Source organism: Plodia interpunctella, chromosome 9 (assembly GCF_027563975.2).
Source record: "Plodia interpunctella isolate USDA-ARS_2022_Savannah chromosome 9, ilPloInte3.2, whole genome shotgun sequence".
Classification (NCBI taxonomy): domain Eukaryota; kingdom Metazoa; phylum Arthropoda; class Insecta; order Lepidoptera; family Pyralidae; genus Plodia; species Plodia interpunctella.
The window spans coordinates 9,926,053-9,950,458 of record NC_071302.1 but is presented as its reverse complement, the minus strand read 5'-3'; the positions used below and the strand labels follow the sequence as shown (position 1 = coordinate 9,950,458).

Here is a 24,406-nt window from a genome sequence, read left to right as displayed (position 1 = left end):
ATTGCAGGAATCTAGTTATATTAATTAACATTATTAAAATTATTAGTGATAAATTTATATATATTATATATATCAAATGATAATTAATTCAATAAAAGTCGACATTAAATTTGAATTGTGGCCCAAAACTCATTCATATTATAGAATCTATTTCTTTTTAACTCATCGTTAACCATTTGACCATAAGCGTGGTCAATTGACCACGCTTATAGTCAAATGATTAAACAACATAACATGTTTGTATTAATTCACCATTTGATTGTTAAAAGTACGTCGCGCATCGCCGACAAGCACAAAATATATAATTTATACAAATAAAAACACATAAAACATCTTTATATAACAAAGTGCCACCAAAAAAAAAATTCTTTATCGGGTCGCTAGTAATTTACATACCTACCTATGTCCCACTAACTCGTCTGAGCGTAACCGGTTGCTACCTCAGCCATAGAGCTTCAGAGCCCAATGTAAACATATCACAACAATTTTATTTGTATTCATTTTAAATATTATTTGGTTTTGTATAATTTCTTGTATAAGTTTTGTGAATTCAGATATTTTATGGACGAAAATGTTCCTTCCTCCTATGTGTGATGTACACGTGTTTCCTTCCACTTCTGGTCAAAGGTTTATTGTACTTGTAAAACATAATAAGTTAAATTATTTTACAAGTAAGTAAGCACAGGATTTTTCTTGTATAACATCAGTTATAATGTTCTTCGAATATATTTTTTTTTGTTCAAACCACGTTTCTATGTAAATAATAACTCTGGAAATAATTTTACATAAAAGAAAATTAATAGAATAAATATTATTTAGTACAGAACCCTCAATTCTATACTTTGACGACCTCGGTGGCGCAGTAGTAAAATTCTTGCCATTAAACCGAGAGGTCCCGGGTTCGATCCCCGGTCGGGTCATGATGGAAAATGATCTTTATCTGATTGGCCCGGTTCTTGGATGTTTATCTATATATGTATTTGTTATAAAATATAGTATCGTTGAGTTAGTATCCCATAACACAAGTCTCGAACTCAACTTGGGGCTAGCTCAATCTGTGTGATTTGTCCTAATATATTTATCTATTTATTTAAACTGATGTCGTATTATTGAGTCGAATAATAGGGGATAAACATTGTTAAAAATATGTACCTAATTTTGTTAATTTATGAAGCTTTATCTGCTCATACAATCTTCTTCAAAATTGTACATACGTCATGTACGAGTACATGCAACAAAACATTGACGTTAATAAAATAATCCTGATTAAATTCACTAATTCAGCACTTCCACGCCAGACAGAAATACACACACTCATACAATTACCTCGGAGCCGTCTAATCCAGTTACGGAGATCATTCACACGGCCGCTAGATTTAATTAAACACTGTGCCATAAACCAATTTATTTCATATCATGTGTTATGTTAGCTTATGAGGTTAGGGACTTCATATGTGCTTCTACTACTCACTACTAGATATAGTAGTAGAATATTAGTAGGACAAACAAACAACTATAGTGATAACTATAGTTGTTTGTTTGTCCTACTAATATTAATAAATAAATAAATATATTAGGACAAATCACACAGATTCATGTAGCCCCAAAGTAAGTTCGAGACTTGTGTTATGGGATACTAACTCAACGATACTATATTCTATAACAAATACATGTATAGATAAACGTCCAAGACCCGGATCAATCTGAAAAAGATCATTTCCCATCATGACCCGACCGGGAATCGAACCCGGGACCTCCAGTGTAAAGTTTGTGAGGATGTGTGTATTTATGTTTGGTGCTCATTCACGAGAAATCTATTGAACAGATTGTTATGAAATTTGGGTACACGGGTAGAATATAACCTGGAATAACATAGACTTTTTATCCCAAAATTCCCCCGGGAGCTAAGTCCCGTGGCGCAGCTAGTTTAATATAAAGTCCTTCCTTATCTTTACATATTATAAAACTTTTCACGGATTTTCATGCGATTTTCACCAATAGATAGTGTGATTCCTGAGGAAGGTTTAATTTTAATTGATTATAGTTTTACCGGTACGAATAAGCACGCTAGTAGTGAAATAAATAAATATATGGAGACAAATCAAATAGATTAAGTTATTCCCAATGTTCCAGACTTGTATTACGGGATCTAACTCAACGATACTATATTCTATACATATAAATATATTTAAAAAAATTGTAAGCCCTTCTGGCACGATAGGGACCAAAACTGTTTAAATGAGTTTCTTTCGGCATTTCTTTTCAGCAGTAGTTTGTAGCTTTGGTTAATATAATTTAATTTAGAATATGACGTGAAAAAGTGCCTCTGAAGGCCTAATTTCTGAATAAAATATTTGATTTGATATAACATAACTCTGCTGTCATCTTCTGAGCGAAGTGTTACTACTCTAACAATAATAAATAATGAATAAATAAATATATTAGGACAGATCACACAGATTGAGCTAGCCCCAAAGTAAGTTCGAGACTTGTGTCATGGGATACTAACTCAACGATACTATATTTTATAACAAATACATATATAGATAAACAATTATGTCTATTGCCTGTATTCCTGGTAGAACTATAAAAGAATGGGTCACTGTTTTTATTGTGTCTGTCCAATGGGTATGCCCTCCATTCGACCTTGAATTACAAGTCTCTCCGTCCACTACTTCTTCTTGAACATGTGACCTAGTGAAGGTCATAAAGCACAAATAATGCGCTGCATATGGTGAATTTCTCGACGGAGAAAAAGCGTTTGCTTCCCCTATTCTTTAGCATATCGACTCGGCTGAAGTAAGCGTGAATACGACACTAACACCGATAACACAATTATTATACATATTATATAACGAAATAATACTCTCACTTGATCATTTATCAAATTTTCTTTATACTTATTATGCATAGTCCCTATAATTATCTTCCCGAAAGGTTCTGTATAATAATATTGTAACTCGTATACACAAATAAATAAATTGATTATCTTTGACTTCATAAAGGGCTTTCGGACTGCAGGTAGGGCACGCAGGGCACGATACTATGCCGCTGGTTTGGACAGAAGCACCGCAGGTTATTAATTTTATCAGTTTTTGTAACTAATTCATACCTATCTACAAGCTGGTACGATAAACTCGGTGCGGGATCCCTACTCTCATTAGAACGGCTTTTTTACAAGCTTTTACTTTTTACATTGTCCCAATTTTGAAACAGATATCTTCAACCGATTGAACTGAATTTTTATACATACGTTAAATTTAAATGACGACGCATTATTATGATAAGCGTGACCTGATGGTGCACCTCGGGACGGCTCCAATCGTGAGAATTCCACAACGTTCTTCGTACTGCACGTACATAATTTTTTGTCACACATTAAATGCCATAAGATTTTATGATGACAATAAAAACTTGCGTCAAAAATGTCATTTTTGTAAAAAAAAACTTATTCTAATTACAAGTGAAGTACTTCATAACCATATTTATATCGGATGTAATGTATTCTAGGCTAACAATAATGAATTATTAGTCAGAGGTACACAGGAAAAAAAAAACAAACAAAACGCGGAAATTATGCTTGTTATTGTTTTCTAATCTTTTGCATTTCTACAAATTTCAAATGAGATTTCGATAAAGTTTATCTGAAACTGTACCTACATACAATTATATAGTGACTAAAATGTATTAATCACCTAAGATCGAGTTTCGATATAAAACTGTATCTTATCTAATATATAATAGTACACCGAAAATGGATTTTGAAATAGAAAAAAAAAAGAATTTTTAAGAATTTTTCACTGTCGATAGATTTTTTTTTTAATTTTTTACACAAGTGATGAACATAATTTATATCCAAAATATAATCACAGAAAGCTCATCAACATTTAAATTTTTTTTTCGCAAAAAAAACCGTTTTCCAAATATTGGTTGAAAATTTTTGTTTTATATTTCCTTCGGTCTTACTGAACCCAAAAAATAGGCAAAATGCTGACATCATCAACCAATATATAAACTAGTTTTATGAGTGCAATTGAAAGATATAAATTATTATATTAATGCAATAAATTTACTTTTATCGATTCCTGTCAGACATTCTGTCCACCAAAGAATAAAATCTTCGCCTTCTCCTTCAATTTATTCGTGTCATCCTTTCTCTCTACCAGCTACGTATTTACCTTCTATAAAGAATTTCATAAAGTTCTCGTGTCGTATAATAATTAATAATAATTAAATAAATAAATAAATAAATTAGGACATATCACACAGATTGAGCTAGCCCCAAAGTAAGTTCTAGACTTGTGTTATGGGATACTAACTCAACGATACTATATTTTATAACATATATGTGGGATGGAGGCTCAGAGTAAAAAAAATCTAATTAGGCAGCACTTTTTATTTTAACAAAAAACACCGTAGAATCGCGTCTTAGCGCTTTCCCCCAAATCCGCCATTCTTCTATTTTCACTTCCGTCCCTTTCACTCCTACATCCCTCTCTCTCACTCACTACGTTCCATTTCCCACATATACATATATAGATAAACATCCAAGACCCGTATAAGGTGGCCGAACATATTTCTGTCTCTATTACCTATAACGATCGCTTCTATTTGATCATATTCATACACTTCCTCGTCATGCTATGTAAAGTATTCATCTTTTTCATATAGTCGCATTTCTTATGGCTAAGAGCCTTGGTCATTATGTCGCGGTCAACGACTTCCTAGCACAAATTAAAAGAATGGTTCTCCAAATGCCTTCTCAATTTCACACACTGCTAACAAATCTATAACCACAATCAAGAATGCGGGTCGCCAAGATGTTTTCTTTCACCAGGAACAAAATAGTTGATCTATTCAAACTTCTATACGATGCTTATAATGATTAATTTTCAATGGTGAAACCCTAAAACATCAAGTGTGATACCGGATTATTTCAAAATAAATAGGTATATACATTTTATCATAATTTATGGCTTATTGAACACGTGTAATCGTAAATCGCATCAATGATCAAATTCCATAATTTTGTGTATTAAGTTTAGGTGTTCTTATTTTGTAAAATCTGCGCTAAAAACTTTCACATTTTCCAGATTTTCAATTATGTACTGTCAACTAATAGAATAGCCGTGGTGGTGTAATGGTTAAGACGTCCGCCTGTGAATCGAAAGGTCCCAGGTTCGAATCCTACTCGTGCCACATGAGTTTGTATACCAATCTGACTCGTGTACAGTAGTTTTCATCGATCACCACTTGCTTCCGGTGAAGGAAAACATCGTGAAGAAACCTGCACACTGGTTGATTATTATTAACTTGTGTGTGAAATGGAGAAGGCAATGGCAAACCATTCCATTAATAATGCCAAGAAAGTTGTTGTGTGTGTTTCATTCCACGCAATGACGACGACCCTCAGCCATGAGGAATACGACTATGAAGAACCAATAGATGATTAGGAATTGATGAGTTCTGATTTCAAATATTTTTTCACATGATAGGTAAAATTCCCCGTTTAACCACACATGTATTGATTTTGTATTATATGGAAGTCCACCATTTTTATATATATATTTTGTATCATGTAGATAGTTTTGTGTAATAAAGTTTTTAAATAAATTCCGACTTTTTATACACTTATTTTTTTCCAACAAAAGTCGTGGACACGTGTCATGAAAACAATAAATAAAGACTTACCTATATAATTTTAAATCTATTCAAAATGTTTACTTAATACAGACTTCTGCTGACTGTCGCTGACTTTTCTGGTTAAATTTTCGTCAAATTCTCTTAATACATTCGATCATTAATATAGATTCGAAGCCTATCATAAGGCTCATTCCTAGAGCGTTTTGAATGCCCGTCTACAGTTTCAAAAACAAAGACAAGAATTAATTTTACTATCCAACATTAAAATAATTAATCTGTACTATAGTAATGTCAATTTTAAGAATGATTAATTTTGGAAACGATTCCTTCTTCAAGGAAATTGACCGATCGTAATGACAGCGCGGCCACAGCGGTTGAAACGCTTGGAGAACCATCAATGAAGTACTTTATATTAGTGTTAATCAATATGCTCAGTATAGTCATAATACAATGGACTATGTGGTGTGTGGTTCCGCCTTCGAATAGGTATACTCCATATCCACCAGTATCGTACGAAGGTACTAAGGACCACATAGCCTTGGCAACAGCTAGGCAACAATTACCCTAAGAGGTAAAGACCTTTTCTTTATTTATTTAAAGGGGGTTTTGTCACAATGTGACTATGTCACAATTAGAAATAGTACAAGGCGCACTCGAAGAGAAGATAGAGTTACAATATTAATAGATAAATTCAATTTAAAAAATATATTTTGAAATAAGAACAGACGTTTAAATTTGGGTCTATGGAAAGAGAAACAGAAGATAAATCCTGCATCCTTCCTGCAAGGCGTTATTTTATTAACAAATTAGTAGACATGCGCACTTGCAATGTTACTGTGATACACACAGACAGAAAGAACGCACAGTACTCTTTGACTTTTTGTAACAAATTAAATTAAAATATTTTGATTTTTAGATAGGAGATGAACTTTACAACGAATAAATGAATAAAAACAAATTTTAAAATTTCCAATTTTGTAAAAAACATAAAAATTCATCCATTTCGCATTCCTTGGTATTTTTAATCTTGAATATGGATATCTCAATATAAAATCTCACATTGTTTTAAAATACAAGAGACGAGCTTATTTTTTTTATTTTTATGGGCAAATGCGTCGGCTCGGGTACAATCAATAGCATATTAACCTACCCAAATTCATTGCAAACTCGCCTCTATTACCGCGCCATGCGCCATAGAGATTCAAGCAGGGTAACTTGATGTGCTGTTGACTTTACATGAAACACGCTAATTGACAATAATGACATCTGCAGACCAGCTAAGACATATTCTTTAGAAGTGAATGCGTAAACTAGACTATCAATTAAAAACAAATTTATTTCGCATACACAATCAGGATATCAAGGATACGATTTCGGCCATTCTTATGTACGGTAAGTATCGGCGGCGATCATCATTTCAGCTCCGTGCGGGACTCGTAGAGTAGTCTACGAACACCGTCGCGCGGTGCACACCGAGATAAAAAAAAATGTTTCCAACAAAAAAACATGTATAAAAAGTGGCCAGCTTTTTGTATGCCATTATTTGTAGTGTGTGTGTGCTTTGGTGCGGATTCGTAAATTAAAAAAATAAAACTGTTCGAAAATTAAAATAGCAATTTAAAAAATACTGGTCGTCAGTTTTTGCTATATTTAATTTTCATAAATAAATAAAAAATGATTTCGTATGCCGTTTTGTTTTTATCCTGTTTGTATGGTAAGTGACATTAATTTGTGTTCATTAACTACTTAATACATAGCTACATTAATAATACAAAATTTTTTTAGTGTTTTAATTGAAACTGCATCTATATACTTATATTATACTCATGTACAACGTAATTTTAATAATGCACGATTTATTAAATTTAAAGTAAATTACACCCAATTCTAAAATTATTCATAACTATTGCAAAATGCTCCTTTCCTGCATTCAAGCCAAACAATTTGAAGTTAATCAAATGTAATTAAACTGTTTCAAGTTAATTATGAAAATATCCGCGGAAACCAATTAAATTGTAGATTCTACACTTATCGCGAAAATCATAAAAAAGTATCAAAAAATTATATTTTTATTATCATTTCATAGTGTGACACTGTTTTTAGACACTATAAATATATATAAATAATAAATTTAAAAAGTCAATATCGTTAATACATTGCAATATTATTAAACATATTAATAAAAGGTCAATAATTTAATTATATTAAGCATTAATAAATCATTATTGATAAATGCGAGCATGTGCGTAGGCGTTCCTGAATAGGTACTTATTCTAAATCATTAACATAAATGTTTAAATTTTAGGAAATTGGTAAAAATATTGGTAAATATTATAATGCCAATAAAACTCGATTAACAAACAAGGAATCACACTATATTTGGATGGTTATGACGATGTAAATATAATTTATGATCATATAAATAGGTTATAAATTATATATATGTATATTTGACGACCTCGGTGGCGCAGTGGTAAAGTGCTTGCCTCTTGTCCCGGGTTCGAACCTCGGTCGGGTCATGATGAAAATGATCTTTTTCTGATTGGCCCGGGTCTTGGATGTGTATCTATATATGTATATGTTATAAAATATAGTATCGTTGAGTTAGTATTCCATAACACAAGTCTGGAACTTACTTTGGGGCTAGCTCAATCTATGTGATTTGTCCGTCTATATTTATATTTATTTATTTATATATGTATACATATGTGTATATATATATTTAAATATATATCTTATTTTTATATACCTATGTATGTATTTCTACATTAATAAAATGTTGATAGAGCACTTCATACTCTGTACAACTGCGCATGCTCCAGTGGATTACAGATTACTTCATATAATTAGAATTTTAATTAAGATCTCTTTTTGTCTGTATTCTGTTTGTGTGCCTTATGAATATTAAAAAAAAAAAACAAAATAATATTAAACAAATACATTCTCACATGTATGCAATTTCTAATTTAAAAACATAGTATTGCAACGAATGAGACAGATGGAAAAATATTTCTTGTCTTTACCACTATGTAGGTAAAAGACCAGGATATTTTCCATCTCTCTCATACGTTGCAATTTTGACCATGATGCACCAAAGCCCGACCCGTATAAAATAAACATTGAAAATATTCGGCCGTGATTTTCCGTGATTTTCATTGTCTAATATTATAATTAATAATATTTATTATACATAAATTACCATTTTAACAATAATTAAATAATACAAAATACATTAAATTTACAAAAAAAAAACAAATTAATTTTTTATTAATATAATATCATCATTATATCTATACTTAATTATATTATTTTAACACGTTGAACGCCATGACAGATAAACATGGTTAGCTCATTGAGCCACGGCGGACACCATGTGACCGCCAGTATGTCGGGTCCAGGGAGCCGCGTCGGACAAGGTGTGTCCGCATGCCCGCGATAACTTCAAAACCTTCTAGACGGCCGACGGACAGCGTTTTGACTGTTTTTACTAAGGAAAGTGATCCGCGCGGCCTCATAGTATAAACAGGTTACTTGGCAAAAGAAAACTAAAAAGGACTTAGAATTTCTGGGCTTTTGAAAATGTCAGTTCTAAAAATGACTACTCAAATGTTAATCGTTTTTGACACTATTATATAATATACAAAGATATATTTTTTGGGCGTTAAGATGTGTTGTCTTTAGAATTTAGCGTCAAGTACGTACCATATAAATTAATGGGTTCAGTAGGTAGTATTTAATAAAGAAGCCACTTTTATAAGGAAGTGCGCAGCTAAGAAGAGTTCACAGAGATATATAAACTCTTTGAAAATATATAAATTAAATAAAGTAGGTAATAATATTTTATATTTTAAATTATATTTATTTAAACCAGAGATCAATTTTAATCACATTTTTATAAAATAATGCTCGTAATGAACTTCTCAAACATCAGAGCTAACTATCAAATCAACAAAACGTAATAAGATGTTAAGTTTAAATTTCAGTTACTAATAAATCAATCTAAAACCTATGCCTTAATAAAACTATACTGTATAAGAGCCGGTAAATTAAAAAATGACATATCCTTTCAGAAAAAGTAAAAGAAATCTAAACGTGTACTTTAAAAAAACAGATATTGCACAAAACTGGATTTCCAGGACAAACGCTACAAAAGGTGTTCACTTTTTTGGTCTTATTGCGTGCTTCTAGACGACCCATATTTTTGACATTCATCTTGTAACATTCTCCACAGTTTCGTCTCGTTTTTCTGGATGGTCCGTCAAATTTTTCCAATACATGTTTCTTTCTTTTTTGTCTTGAAGTCGTTGGTTCACCTGATTGTTGTGTACTACAAAAAGATTTTAAAATAGCAATTCTGTATTGTACTATATTTATTTTTCTTTTATTTACTGACCGGTAAATAATATGACTATTGATGAGAGCTATATTCAGAAGCATATCCACTGCAATTTTTTTGTACCATCTTATTGATTTGCGCAATGGGGTCGAATAAGAAGCCATCTGGTCTGCTAAATCGACACCTCCTTTAGCCTTGTTATATTCCAACACGATTTGTGGCTTCCTCAAAACTTTCCCGCGTTTTGTAATCTCTACGAAGCGCACCGAGTGCTTTGTGGATAATACAAGAACATCGCGCTTATCCTTCCACTTCAATACAGTTATTCCATCTCTACTCTCTTCAGCGTAATAATGACCCCTCTTGAGTTTGGTGCTTATAACTTTTTTAGGAAGCCCCCGTCTATTTTTCCTAATGGTCCCAACAAGATGTGTTTGTTTATCTAAAAGTCTTCGTGCTAAATCAATACTAGTATACCAATTATCAGTGTGTAAAGTATGCCCCCTGTTAATATAGTCTTCACATAAATCCATAACGACGTTTGTAGGTGACGTATTTGTAACATCGTTTTTACCAGCATAAACATTAATTTTATGGGTATATCCAGGAACTGAGCACAATTTAAATAATTTGATACCATACTTATGACGTTTATTTTTGTTGTACTGTCTGAATATAATTCTACCACGAAAAGGCACCATACTCTCATCGATGCAAATATCTTCATTTGCAATGAAATGCTGGCGAAAAGAGACATTCAAAATATTCATCAAATTTCTTACACGATGAAGGCGGTCGGATTTGTGTTCATCGTCATTTTCAGAAAAATGCATCATGCGAAGCAAAATTTCAAAGCGGTTACGTGACATAATAGTTCTGGGAAAAGGATGGCCGATAACTTCATCCTTAGACCAATAATCTGATAATTTTGGAAGCTTGACCACACCCATGAAAAGAAGCAAGCCAAAGAATTTTTTTATCTCATAAAAATTTGTTGGAACCCACTGTTTTATTCGTGCACCAGCAGAAGCTTCTGGGTTCTTGGTTATTTGTTCTATTGCGAATTTGTTAGTAGCAGAAACAATAAAATTTATCAAGTCATCAGAAACGAAAAGCGAAAAGAAATCAGCTGGAGACTTATTTTGCATTGTTGAACGAACAGAAAATGTTGGCCCAGAAATGTCAGTGAAAGGAATTAAACGCCTTTGTTTCCCTTTAGGAGGTCCCCATTCATTGCTATGGGTTTGACTGACCATGTCAGGTAAAATATTTTCTGAATCACTTGCCTCACTTTCTGAGCAAATAATGCGGCGGCGTCGACGTTTAGATGGCTGCAATAGATCAATCTCCTCATCTTCAGAAGAAATGTGAAAACTTAAATTCAAGAGGCTTATTTCAATGTTCTCGATTTCATCTAAATCTTCTTGTGTCACTTCAAAATTTTCAAATTCTTCCATAGTGGGTAATAATAACAATTACGTGCAACGGAACCCTAATTTTATAAAAATACGACATCACCTACTCTCACGCGATCGCAGTGGCAAATGAACGAGCAAAGCGTCGCATTGGAACCCGCGGGTGCGCAGACGGCGTGGCGCGGGGGGAGCCGACAGCGGGACCCGCGCGGCCCCCGCGCGACAACATACGGCTGAACGTTTGACTGGGCCGTGACGGACACTGTTGTCTGACATTTGGTTATTCGGAAAATAATTACGAAATACGTGTTTTTGTAAGTTGTCCATAATTATTTTGTTATTTCCTTACTATATTTGCAAAAAAACTCCTCGATGATTTTTCAACAACTTTTGATTTATTGGTGTGGCTCCCGGCGAAAAGTACATGGCAGACACACGGTGTCCGTCATGGCGTTCAACGTGTTAATAAAACGAAAGTCCTCTGCCGCATCTTTCTGTCTTTACACGATGAACTCAAAAACTACTGCACGGAATTTCATACGGTTTTCGCAAATACATAGTGTGATTAATGAGGAAGGTTTATATGTATAATTCATAATGTATACAGTTATTCTAAGCCGGCACAAGACGCTCGTGTCTAATATAAACAAACATAGTTTGTGCATTAGTTCGTTCACTTTTTAAAGGTATAATATCATGTCTGACCCAAAATTATAATGAAAAATGTGTTGTCTTTTATCTCTTGTCACATTAATATAATTTACATCTGTCATATTCGGTAAGTAGGTCCTTGTTACCCCCAAATGGGGCTTGTAAGTGACCAATTAGCGCTCTAGGGTAATAATCTAAATAGCTAGAAGAGCTCTAGGGCGGTAAGTAATTAAAAAAAAAAATTGCTGTTTCAAAAAGTTCGCGTACATCTCCACCATACTGGCAATAGACATCGTGCATTCAGCCAATGACCAAACAGGTCGCTTCGCTATTCAGCCTTGTCTTCGTATAAATATTATAGTTATCAATTTTAAATAGGTATCGAACGGCGTAGCTCAATTTCGTTCTTAAAAAATAAATTAACTTAAATAGTTCTTTACTTTGTTCTTTTCAATGAAAAAAGGCGGGAATAGAAAACTTTTACTTTAAAAATTGTTTGTTTTTGGGATTGATTGATTATAACCAAACGCTGCCTAACAAGGATAGTACTCTAATGATGAAGGCAGAACGGGGTCAGATCAGAACCTACCTCCAGGGAGGGGTTCGGTTCGCACGCAATCGAAGTATACTATGGAGAAAACTGTTGAAGCTTTATCAGTTTTCAAGTACAATCCTTACATAGGTATTATAAAACAAAGTCCTCTGCCGCGCCTGTCTGTCTGTCTGTTCGCGATAAACTCAAAAACTACTGCACGGATTTTCATGCGGTTTTCACCAAGAGATAGTGTATTTCCTTATGAAGATTACATTGTAGCCCATTCTACATCAGTTCCACATTTCCCTATGACTATATGGTATCTTCCATGTATTCCAGGCGTGGCCTTCCACATCCAGTTATGACCGACTTTGACCTCGAATGACCTCTCGAAAAGCAATGTCTAAATTAAAATTAATTATTTAATTTCACAATAAATCATGGAAAGCCTTCAAATGGCGTTAAAATGTGATGAGAATGGAAAGCGACATCGTAATAAAACTCGGGAATATTACGCCGGAAATTGGGTCATTTCCCTATTTCATGAGTCGTTGCGGGCGAATTACGTGATATCATAAACTGCCTACTTCAGAACAATATTAAATTTACAATCAAAATCCTTGTTAATATCATACAAGTAAGATACAAAGATTTGTATGTGCCTTTGTAAGGTTTGATGAAAAAATACTTATCCTTACATAGGTATTATAAAACAAAGTCCTCTGCCGCGCCTGTCTGTCTGTCTGTTCGCGATAAACTCAAAAACTACTGCACGGATTTTCATGCGGTTTTCACCAAGAGATAGTGTATTTCCTGATGAAGATTTGTTATTATTATGTTTTTATCCGAGCGAAGCCGGGACGGGACGCTAGTGATGAATAAATAAATAAATATATACGGACAAATCACACAGATTGAGCTAGCCCCAAAGTAAGTTCGAGACTTGTGTTATGGGATACTAACTCAACGATACTATATTTTATAACATATACATATATAGATAAACATCCAAGACTCGGGCCAACCAGAAAAAGATAATTTTCCATCTTGACCCGACCGGGGATCGAACCCGGGACCTCTCGGTTCAGTGGCAAGAACTTTACCACTGCGCCACTGAGGTCGTCAATAATAATTGATAATCATCTAATTTAAACAATAAAAGAATCAATTTTATATGTTAAGTTTAAATATTATAGGTTTTTTCTCCTTTGATACAGTTTTTATGTTTATAGAGATTGACAACATTATAAAGACGTGCTTTGGAGGCGATGGTAAACTTCTACTTTGACCTCAATTAGTTACTATGATTATAAATTGCTATGAGTGTTTGATACATGAAAATATTTTGACATTGATTTTGATTACATTTGCAATCGGCTGTGGGCTACCGTTTATTATGAAAATAAAACTATATATATATATATATATATATATATATATATATATATATATATATATATATATATGAATAGTATTTTAACTCATATTATAATCTTAACTACTTCTTTTTCTTAACCTTTTCCTTACTCAAGTGCCATTTTACTCAACACTCGCTTTTTATTCATACATCTCTTAGATTTCCCTTATAATCACACCTGTGCCCTTATAATCACAACTTCCTATAACATAAAAGTATATCCTATATCCGTTTTCAAGACAACCTTCTATTGTTACCAGACTTTTTCAATGAGTATACAAAATTTCATGCCCACGCTTTGGGCCGTTGAGGACTTCCGTTCTCCAAGGTCAAGACATCTTAGACGAAGATTCAGGTCTTGCTTACCGTGAAATGTATTGGCATAACAACTAAAAAGGATATATAACATTTCTATTAACAGAACAAGAATAAGGATTTTTTTTTCACAGACCAACAAAACCATATATATTTTTTTTAAAAACAATCGGCTAAATTTTTTCCCGTATGTGGTCAATTCAACGTACATACTAGATTTTCCTTTCCATAAAATAAAACTCACATACAATCTACGGAACGTACCTACATTCGCGTCTGCATTCAACCGAGTTGGCCATACAAATGGATTGATGATTGATAGATTCACAGCTGAATAGACAAAAAAGGGAACCTTCGTAAATTCACCGCATCACGTCTGTGTGTCTATGTAACTTTGTTATTTACGTGAACACACATTCTGTGAAAACAAAGTAATCTTTTGTTGGGTTAATTGATTTGCCATGTAAATAATGCAATTTTTTGCCGAATAAAGTTTTTCTTTCTTGATACTACGGAACTCTTTATGTGCGAGTCCAATTCATGCTTGTCACTTGAAATCAGTTACCTATGAATACCTGAAAATAATACAAAAGCTTATAAAAATATCGTTTATAAAAAATCTAATTACTCTAGTACGTGTATGATATGCTTCTATTCAATAGCAATACAAATCATTTAATTAATTAATAATAAAGTGCTAAAGTACTGCTTTGATTACGCATAAATTCATTGTATAATCATCCACAAAAAAATATTAGTCTACGTTCACTCGCAAAGTTCTCAAACCCTGCAGAAACATCGACGAGTGACTTTTATACATTGGCATTCTTTTGTCTGTTATTCAGTCCATGAGACAGAACAACTTTTTTTAATGGAACAACTCCGAAATTGCGAAAAAATAATTAACGGAACCATACATTTTCCTCCCTAAAATTAGTAATAAAATTAATTATTATATTCACCATTTCGGGATTGCTCCCATATGAAAAGTGCTCAGTGTCATAGAGATAATGACGTCAATGTATAAAATGTCATTCTGTAATGACAGATCGATTTGACACATACAAGGAATAATAGTAAATTTAACATGACCGTAAATCGAAACTTTTTGAGAAGACAATCAATTGAGATAATGCGCCGCTTCTTCTTCACCTGCGCTTTGGAAGCCGGCAGTAGACTTAGTTTAAGTAATTTGTTGACATCAATAAGTGATGTATATCATCCTAAATTGAATAAAGAATTTTGAAATTTGAATTTGAATTAGATAATGTTATCTTTTTTCACTACTATTGCGGGGAAACAAACAATATTATACTTATTAATAAGCGTTCTAATATTCGTAGTAGGCTGTTTGTTAATTAAAGTTACTGGCCACTTAGAAGTTGATTAAATGAAGATGTTACTTTTGTATGAGTTTTGAATATAAACTCTTACTCAAATAAAAACTTCATAGACGGAGATTTTCTTAAATCAAATTACCTACATCTTCTAAAATGCTTAAAATCCAATCATAATTACAAACTTTACGATCATGAAAAAGTCATGTGAAAAATCATGTCTCCATGCTCTAAGATTATTATTTTTTAGCAAGCAAAGTAGATTTTTTTTTGTTTTTGAAAATGATTAGCTCTGTTTTAAAATGACGCCTATCTGTACGTGAAAAAGTTTGTCTGTATATTAAAAAAAAAGCATGTAAAAATTTATAGGTGCAAAACATTATCAATGTAATTAAGAAAGCATTATCTAATGCTTTCAATTACATGAATTTCTGAAAAAAGAAAATCATTTTAATTTAATCAAAATAATTATTCACATATTTTATTTATTGCGAACTGTACCAAAACGCGTGCATGAAAAATGATATGTAATTAAGTATCGCTCACACTAAAAGTAGCTATTTTTCATTATGTACTACTATAAGTATATTGCCTTTCGAATCACCATTGTGATTGGAATTGTAACGTGTCGATAAATTAATCAATTGGATTGTTCAAGAACAAATATAACATACCTCGGACTTGTCACTACCGATTTAATTACAATGTATTTATTGTTAGTGAATTTTATATTGGTTAAAATAACAATAACAATTTAGTTGAATTCATTCATCAAAATCAGCAAAATCAGTTTTTAATTTATACATTACAGACAATTTATACATTTTTTTTCACTTTATAATAGATTACATTTTTATTATTATTTACTATAGTATGGATACTGATATGAGAAATTTTTAAATTCAAATTCAAATTCAAAATTCTTTATTCAATTTAGGATGATATACATCACTTATTGACGTCAAAAAAATTACTTAAACTAAGTCTACTGCCGGCTTCCAAAGCGCAGGTGAAGAAGAAGCGGCGCAACAAACTTCACCGCAGCCTATTCTCCAAGGACGTCAATTAACATTAACATTTCTAAATACATTACTACCACTTGTATATAATAATGTGTTTAATAAAAATATCAAATTAGGCGTTCCGTTTTTTTTTATTTTTCAGGTACGGAAAGCAAAAAAATATTATATACTAGCTTTTGCCCGCGGCTTCGCCCGCGTGAATTTCATAGCAAAATCTCAGTAATTTTTTTTTTCGCGTATTTACCGGGATGAAATGTATCAATTTTCCTACAGGACCCTCCTCATTTTCCGGGATGAAATGCCTATAAGATGTTAACCAGGGATTCTGAGGCATTTTTGATTCATAATTAGTTTTTCAATTATCCTACGAAAACCTGACCATTTACCGGGATGAAATGTATCTAACATGTTAACCCGGTATATAAGGTACCAAATTTCCTACATACCAAATACCAAATTTCAAGCAAATCGGTCCAGTAGATTTCGAGTGATGCTCAGTCGATCAGACAGACAGACAGACAAACAAACAAAAATTTCCAAAATTATATTTTCGTCATCTATATCAGTAACTAAGTATATTCCATGAAAAACTAAAAAAAAAAAAAACAATGTACAAATTTGGCCTTTCTTCAATTTTATTATATGTATTGATTTTAAAAAATCAAACAACTAAACAACGCTTACAACAAATACTCTGTTTTTTACTCTTTCACGCAAATTCTACTGGACGGATTGTTATGAAATTATGTACACGGCTAGAATATAACCTGGATTAACACATAGGGCACCCGAATCCGAATTTTTATCCCGAATTTCCCACGGGAGCGGAGCCCCGGGGCGCAGAAAGCCGGAACCGGAACAAAATCGATTGTTAAACTATATAGGTAGTTCGCCAACAGTAATAATGACCATTATGCAGCCAAGCCACTCCTTGGTCGTCCAAAATTTATAGTGTTACTATGAATGGAACATATACGTGTATGTGTCAGCCGGCGTTGGCGCATTCATTGTACATTTCATCAAAAATGTATGAATGTCATCACTTAGTCAAGATTTTGTATCAAAGCACAGATTTGTATGGCCGCAACTCCATTAGCTCCTTCTTGCTTGTTCTTGCTTCTCACCAAATACCTGAAATGGGGTCGTTTATAATATATTAAGTTATATTTTCCTTCTAAAACTGTCTGGTTCCACTCTTGTCATAACTTGACTTTCATATAATTCCTATCATTCTCCTTCCATCTCCCTTCATTTGGCGACCTCGGTGGGGCAGTGGTAAAGTACTTGCCTCTGTGCCGCGAGGTCCCGGGTTCGATCCCCGGTCGGGTCACGATGGAAAATGATCTTTTTCTGATTGGCCTGCGTCTTGGATGTTTATCTATATATGTATTTGTTATAAAATATGGTATCGTTGAGTTGGTAAACCGTAACACAAGTCTCGAACTTACTTTGGGGCTAAGCTCAATACCTGTGATTTGTCCTAATATATTTATTTCATATATTTTTCTTTTCTTCAGTCTTCCTATTTCTCTCAATCCATTCACATTCAAATTCATCACATTCAATCATTATGCCAAAATTCAGTATGCTATATTAAGTACATTGTGGCTTAAATTTTTATGCTTATAGACAGACACTTCATTGCAACATCACAACATCACTGTCGTATTCGTTCCATATAAGTTATTGTTTTGGTCATAAAAAAATACTTTTGATTTCTTGTGAAATAACCTATTATTGGCATGCTCCATATTAAGCCTATATGCAAAAATGAACATCTTTAAGTTCACTTTCGTAACTTAAATTAGAATATTAATTCAAATTAGGTATTTCCCAATTTCATTTTTATTTGGAAAAATGATCGTTGATTTTTTTTTATGTATGGCTTTACTCAGGGATTAGCCAAAGTTTGGTGAATAAAGCGCAGGAAACTATCTATAATATCACGACAATGTGAAATAAACCTATTTTAAGTAAAAAATCGCGAGAGTTTTTTTTTCAAAATAAATCTAAATACACATAATCTAACTAGATACCACTACTACAATGATTAATTATTATAATTAAATTTAAATTATTAAAAGCACTATAAAATAGTTTTTTTTTTAAATATATCATTACACCTACGTAGGTACTGTGTTTTGAAGTGAAAATGTGAAGGTAATATAATCCCTGCTTGTTTCCGGCTGCGTTCTGGATCATGAAGACTAATAAAATTTATGTTTTAATAAAAAAAATCGATTAGACACATCCTTTACAAAACTGCTCTGCTAACTAATTTTTGAGTTTCTATAGGTACCTAATTTTTGTTTTTTTTTTCTCAATATTCCTACATAGCGTGGTTAGTCAAAACTTAATAAAATACAAATGTTATCTCTTCTTTTAGACGTCACATAGCTTATTATCCGGGACTAAGTAAAATCCTACAGTAACGAATTATACAGATTATTACATAAATACGTTCCATAATTTTGGGCTGTCGGCTTTGAGCATAATATATATATATATATACATATATATTACAACCCGACTCAGCCACAATGCTTGCTGTCACGTATAACAATTTATCGACGTCAGTATAAGGACGAAGCGTACATTTCTTATTTTGGGATGTTTCCTTATACCTGAGGTCGGAAGGGCCATGACCTCTAACGGAGAAATTCCGTACTAACCTCAATAATATTTACGTTTATTAATTGTGACTCGGAAACGATAAAATCCAATTGTTGTGATATTCGGGATATATCAATGGACCGCGGCCTCCACGGCGTCGTAAGAAAAAAAAATCTTTCCTTATATATATATTTTTAAAAGCTCTATAAGTTCTTTTTAACCGAGCATACCGCAAGCCACTTATGAAATAATAAGGCCGGCTTCTGGTGAAATATATTATAGTAATGTGACAGATAAACTAAACTGCTGGATAAATCTTGATGTGATTGACCAGTTAGCCGTGTCCAACACTTTTGTGAAACCCAATTTTGAAAGCTAAAAATAAATAATATCTGTATAATATATATAATAAAATCGATATGTCACGTAGACTTTATAAGCAAGCAATGAAACAAGCTCTAAAACTTTAAAATAGACGAAAAGGTAATCGAATCGAATTCGAAGGGATCTCAAATTGAATAATCATCAAATCAATCAATCAATCACTCAAATCATGAATATATTTGCCATCATTTAAGCTAAACAAAGTTGTATGTTTTTACAAGAGCTCAAAATGTCAACAGTTAGACTTTTATTTAAAACAAAAGTAATGGAAACAGTTGAAAGTAACTGTTCCACTTTCAAATGTTTCAATTTTTGTTAGGTAAAACAAAACTAAATCCAAGTTCTCAATCCATGACTGAAATAAATGAACACAAAATATGCAAGATTCGATCGCAGAAATCTTGCATATTAGTAATTGAGTGAGCCCTTAATTTTTTTTTTGCCATACTCTTTTTATTAGGTATTATGTCACCCACCTTACATACTTGGGATAACAAATTATTATAATCTGTCTGTTCCGCTTTCATGGCTAAACGGCTGGGCCAATTTTGATGAAATTTGGTATGCATGTCGATAAAGACCCTCAAAAAATTTATTGGTCAAGCATAGGCTTTTAAAAAAAAACCTGAAATAACTATATGGAGGGGGTGAAAGTATATGTATGAAAATGATGTCTGTTTAGATGTGAAGAAATTTACGCGGGTGAAGCCGCGGGAAAATATAAACATCTGTAAGTTTTATATTTACACTGTTATGTTGTGTACATAAATAAATAAATATTTTTTGAGTATTTAAACGTACTTATAGCGGCAGGCCTTTGATCAATTTGACCATGGGCCTTCTTGTCTGTCTGTCTGTCTGTTGTTTGTAGACAAACATAGTAAATGTAATTCTCCATCATTACGGAATTCTAGAATTACACAATTTTATCTCTCGTGCAATATTTTTTGTTACGATAATGTCACTCGCCGTGTTTGAGCTTCCAATTGTTTTGATTTGTATTTGTTTTACAGTATCATAACATAATATAATTGTAACTGGTTCTCTAATCATTTTATTATCACTGGTAAATAATAAAATAAAATTTGAAGGTTATGTTTCAATTTTAACTACAAAAGTGTGTATCTTTCAACCTTAAATATAAGTAAATGTGATGCCAAGAGGTTTTCAGTGTTGTGTATTAAAATGAGGAAAATAAATAAATAAAATTAACCTCGGTACATCATGGCTACCCAACTGCATTCACATGTTACGGTCCGGTCTCAGTTGATCACACCTACGCTACAGCCACAGCCTGTTTATGTAAAGAAGAATTATGTCAAAAACTTAATTAATAAAATTTGAAGGTGAAGGTGAGTTCTATCTTTATGGACCATTATATAATGTACCATTGGCTATAGACAATATGGGCATACACATAATAACAAATGAATTTTGAAAGTCACAAGAACACTTTTTTTATGACCGTCCAATATCAGTATTGTTATCGTGGATATCAATAATTTTTTTAACAATTCCAACGTTTTCGGCCAAAATAAATTATAACCATAAATTCTCAATTTAACTAATTTTCACTGCTCAAAAAATGTTCTGACTGCAGTGGGGTGCTGCAGTTTTTATATATACCTACTTAATAATACTTCTTTATTAGTGACTTGTATTAGCGGTGGTGGTGTAATGTTAAGACGCCCGCCTGTGGATCGAAAGGTCCCATGTTCGAATCCTAGTCATGTCACCATGAGTTTGTATACCAATCTGACTCATGTACAGTAGTTTTCATCGACCACCACTTGCTTCCGGTGAAGGAAAACATCGCGAGGAAACCTGCACACTGATTGATTCTTATTAATTTGTGTGTGGAAAGGAGAAGGCAATGGCAAACCACTCCACTAATAATGCCAAGAAAGCTGTTGTGTGTGTTTCATTCCACTTGTTCAAGAAGATGTCTGCGAAATGATGCGACGCAACCTATTTATGAAAGAGTTAAAGATATACGGCGTTCACTCCGCCGTTTGCACATATTTTTTTGTCATTTCGCGCAATAAAATTTTAAATTAAACAAAATTGTTAGTTCTTACAATACCTGTATGTATTAATGTAATAATATTATGTCAATACTTGCCACAGTTATCAACGTCGGATCTTAAAACTATACATATTCATAATTACACCTCTCTGTTCAGTTTATCTGCAGTCTGGATAGATTTATAACCAAGTCTTAAATAATAGGAATTTCCAGATAATACTTATACAGTAATTATGACAGACAGGTTGATTCATCTATATGTTTAGAAAACGTACAAGTTAATAGGTTTTAGAAACATACAATTTATTTTGGTTTTCCTTTTTTAATATTGGGACAAATCACACAGATTGAATTAGCCCCTAAGTAAGTTCGAGACTTGTGTTATGGGATACTAACTCAACGATACTATATTTTATAACAAATACATATATAGAAAAACATTCAAAACCCGGGCCATTCAGAATAATATCATTTTCCATCATGACCCGACCGGGGATCGAACCAAGCACTTTACCACTGCGCCACCGAGGTCGTCGCATGAAATCTCGGTAAGAAAAATCTTGATATTTCAGCCAATATCAAATCTAATCCGGAGCGAGACAAATGTAATCATTTATACAAAAATTAGACCTTCAGAAATTTTATATTAAATAGTAATTTCTCACAAGCTACAAAATACTCGAATCGCTATTATTATGTAAATGATATGCACTCAAAAATTTCAATGGTTCAGTTTGTTACCTAGTTAAAAGATATTATATATTTGACGATTTCATTTGACAAATGTGCTTTGTAATGAAAATACGAAGAAAATCTCGATTTGCCACACTCTTGTTACGTTTACTAAGTGAAACGTGTTATATATAACAAAAGTACATGTGTGTACAATCGTGGGCAGATCAACCTGACCCTTGTGGTATGTTACTTAGGTCCCCACCTAAGTAGATCAGGTTTGTTTGTACCCGACTGGACTTTAGATCGTAACCTAGAACGCCTTTTTTCTCGCAGCAGAAAAAAATGCATTTTATTGCACTTTATATGCACTTTATTCATTTTAAGTTAGGATGATATACATCACTTATTTCAGTCAAAGAAATTAATTAAACTTAATCTACTGTCGACTTCCTAAGCGCAGGTTAAGAAGCGGCGCAACCAACTTAACCGCAGTCTTTTCTCCAAAAACGTCAATAAACAAATAAGCTATCAGTAGATACTACTTATGTACTCATATGTACATATATCTGATAAGAATGGATATGTACCTAGGTACCTAATATTTGTTTTGTGTAGATATTTTAAGATGTCTATACGCAAAATGAAACCATTGAATGTATATTCAGTGTACAAAAGTCCAGACACAATGTAGGTTCATCGTCATGTGGTCCCATCTTCGAATTGAAGTTTGGAGGTCAGCATACGGAAACCCTCGCGGCTTTGGGCCGCTATTTTCAGTTGGTTGTATCTAAGTCCGGTCCAATCCTTTATGTCATCAAACCACTTTCGTCGAGGTCGGCCAGGATGTCTTTTGCCAGGGATTTTGCCTTCAAGAATCAGTCTTAGAAATTCAAACTGGGGTCCCCTTTGTATGTGGCCAAAGAAACCAGCTCTCCTCCTCCGAATGGTGGTAATCAGTGCGCGTTGACGCACTTAGCTCGTTGCAGTACTTTGACACTGGATGTTATCGTGTTACTATTAATATTGAAAGAAATAATATTCGGCGAGAGTTATCGCTCTACATCTAGACGCGCAAGAGACGACTAATTAGTAGAGACCTACATGTATAGGTAGAGCCGCGTCGTGCCGCAAACATGTGTTAGGTAGCAACAATATTAGGTACTCTACACGACTGTCTACAGACGGGTAAAGAAGACTACTGATTAGCTAATCACGTTAGACAAACTTCGACGAAATTCGGTACATGATAAATTTTCATTCGACATTAAAGAACAAGGTTCTTGTCGGAGGATATCTTTCCATCTCTCTCTATCTTCAGCCACCGCTTTGACCGCTGCCAGATACCACTCTTTCTCTCTCCTTTATTAGGTTCACGGTTAATCTGAAACCTGAATAAATTAAAGATTCCTTCAGTGTTGACAACGCGTGATTGACACGCGTCCAGGGCAGCGGTTACCATTTGCCATCAGATGGGACGCAGGCATGCGTCCCATAGTTTGTCTGTTTAATTAATTATTATATTTACCGAAATTCTCGCAATAATGGTTATCTAGAGAGCGGCCTCTTACTTTATATTTTTTATTTAGCTGATCTAGAAACGCGAACGAACACCAAACTAACAGCTTTGTGAGCTCAGCACGATTCTGTTTAGTCTGTGGCAGGTAGATTGCCATTTTATTTATGCAAAGCCCCGGCTAGCTCGCGGAGCGCTGAAACAATATCGCTGAAAATGAGATGAAGTTCTATTCATGTTCAATGCCATTATTATCTTATTATTAAAAATAGACACATTACAAACTTGAAACACATAATGGTAGTAGCAAAGGGTCAGTCTTCACAAAAAATACATTTTAGACACAAGCTTTTATTGTCGTCGTAGAGATAAATAAATAAATATATACGGACAAATCACACAGATTGAGTTAGCCCCAAAACTAAGTTCGAGACTTGTGTTATGGGATACTAACTCAACGATACTATATTTTATAACAAATACATATATAAATAAACATCCAAGACACGGGCCAATCAGAAAAA

General features: G+C 33.2%; 1 protein-coding gene across 1 annotated transcript in view; it reads left to right on the top strand.

Annotated features, from left to right (window-relative positions):
* The first annotated feature begins 7,057 nt into the window (after positions 1–7,057).
* Positions 7,058–24,406, top strand: part of LOC128672516 (carbonic anhydrase 2-like) — a 29,077-nt gene continuing 11,728 nt past the window's right edge. Inside the window, exon 1 of the mRNA XM_053749729.2 lies at positions 7,058–7,357. Within this exon, the coding sequence (XP_053605704.1) occupies positions 7,318–7,357 (40 nt within the window). The 5' untranslated portion in view covers positions 7,058–7,317. The remainder of the gene's footprint in view (positions 7,358–24,406) is intronic.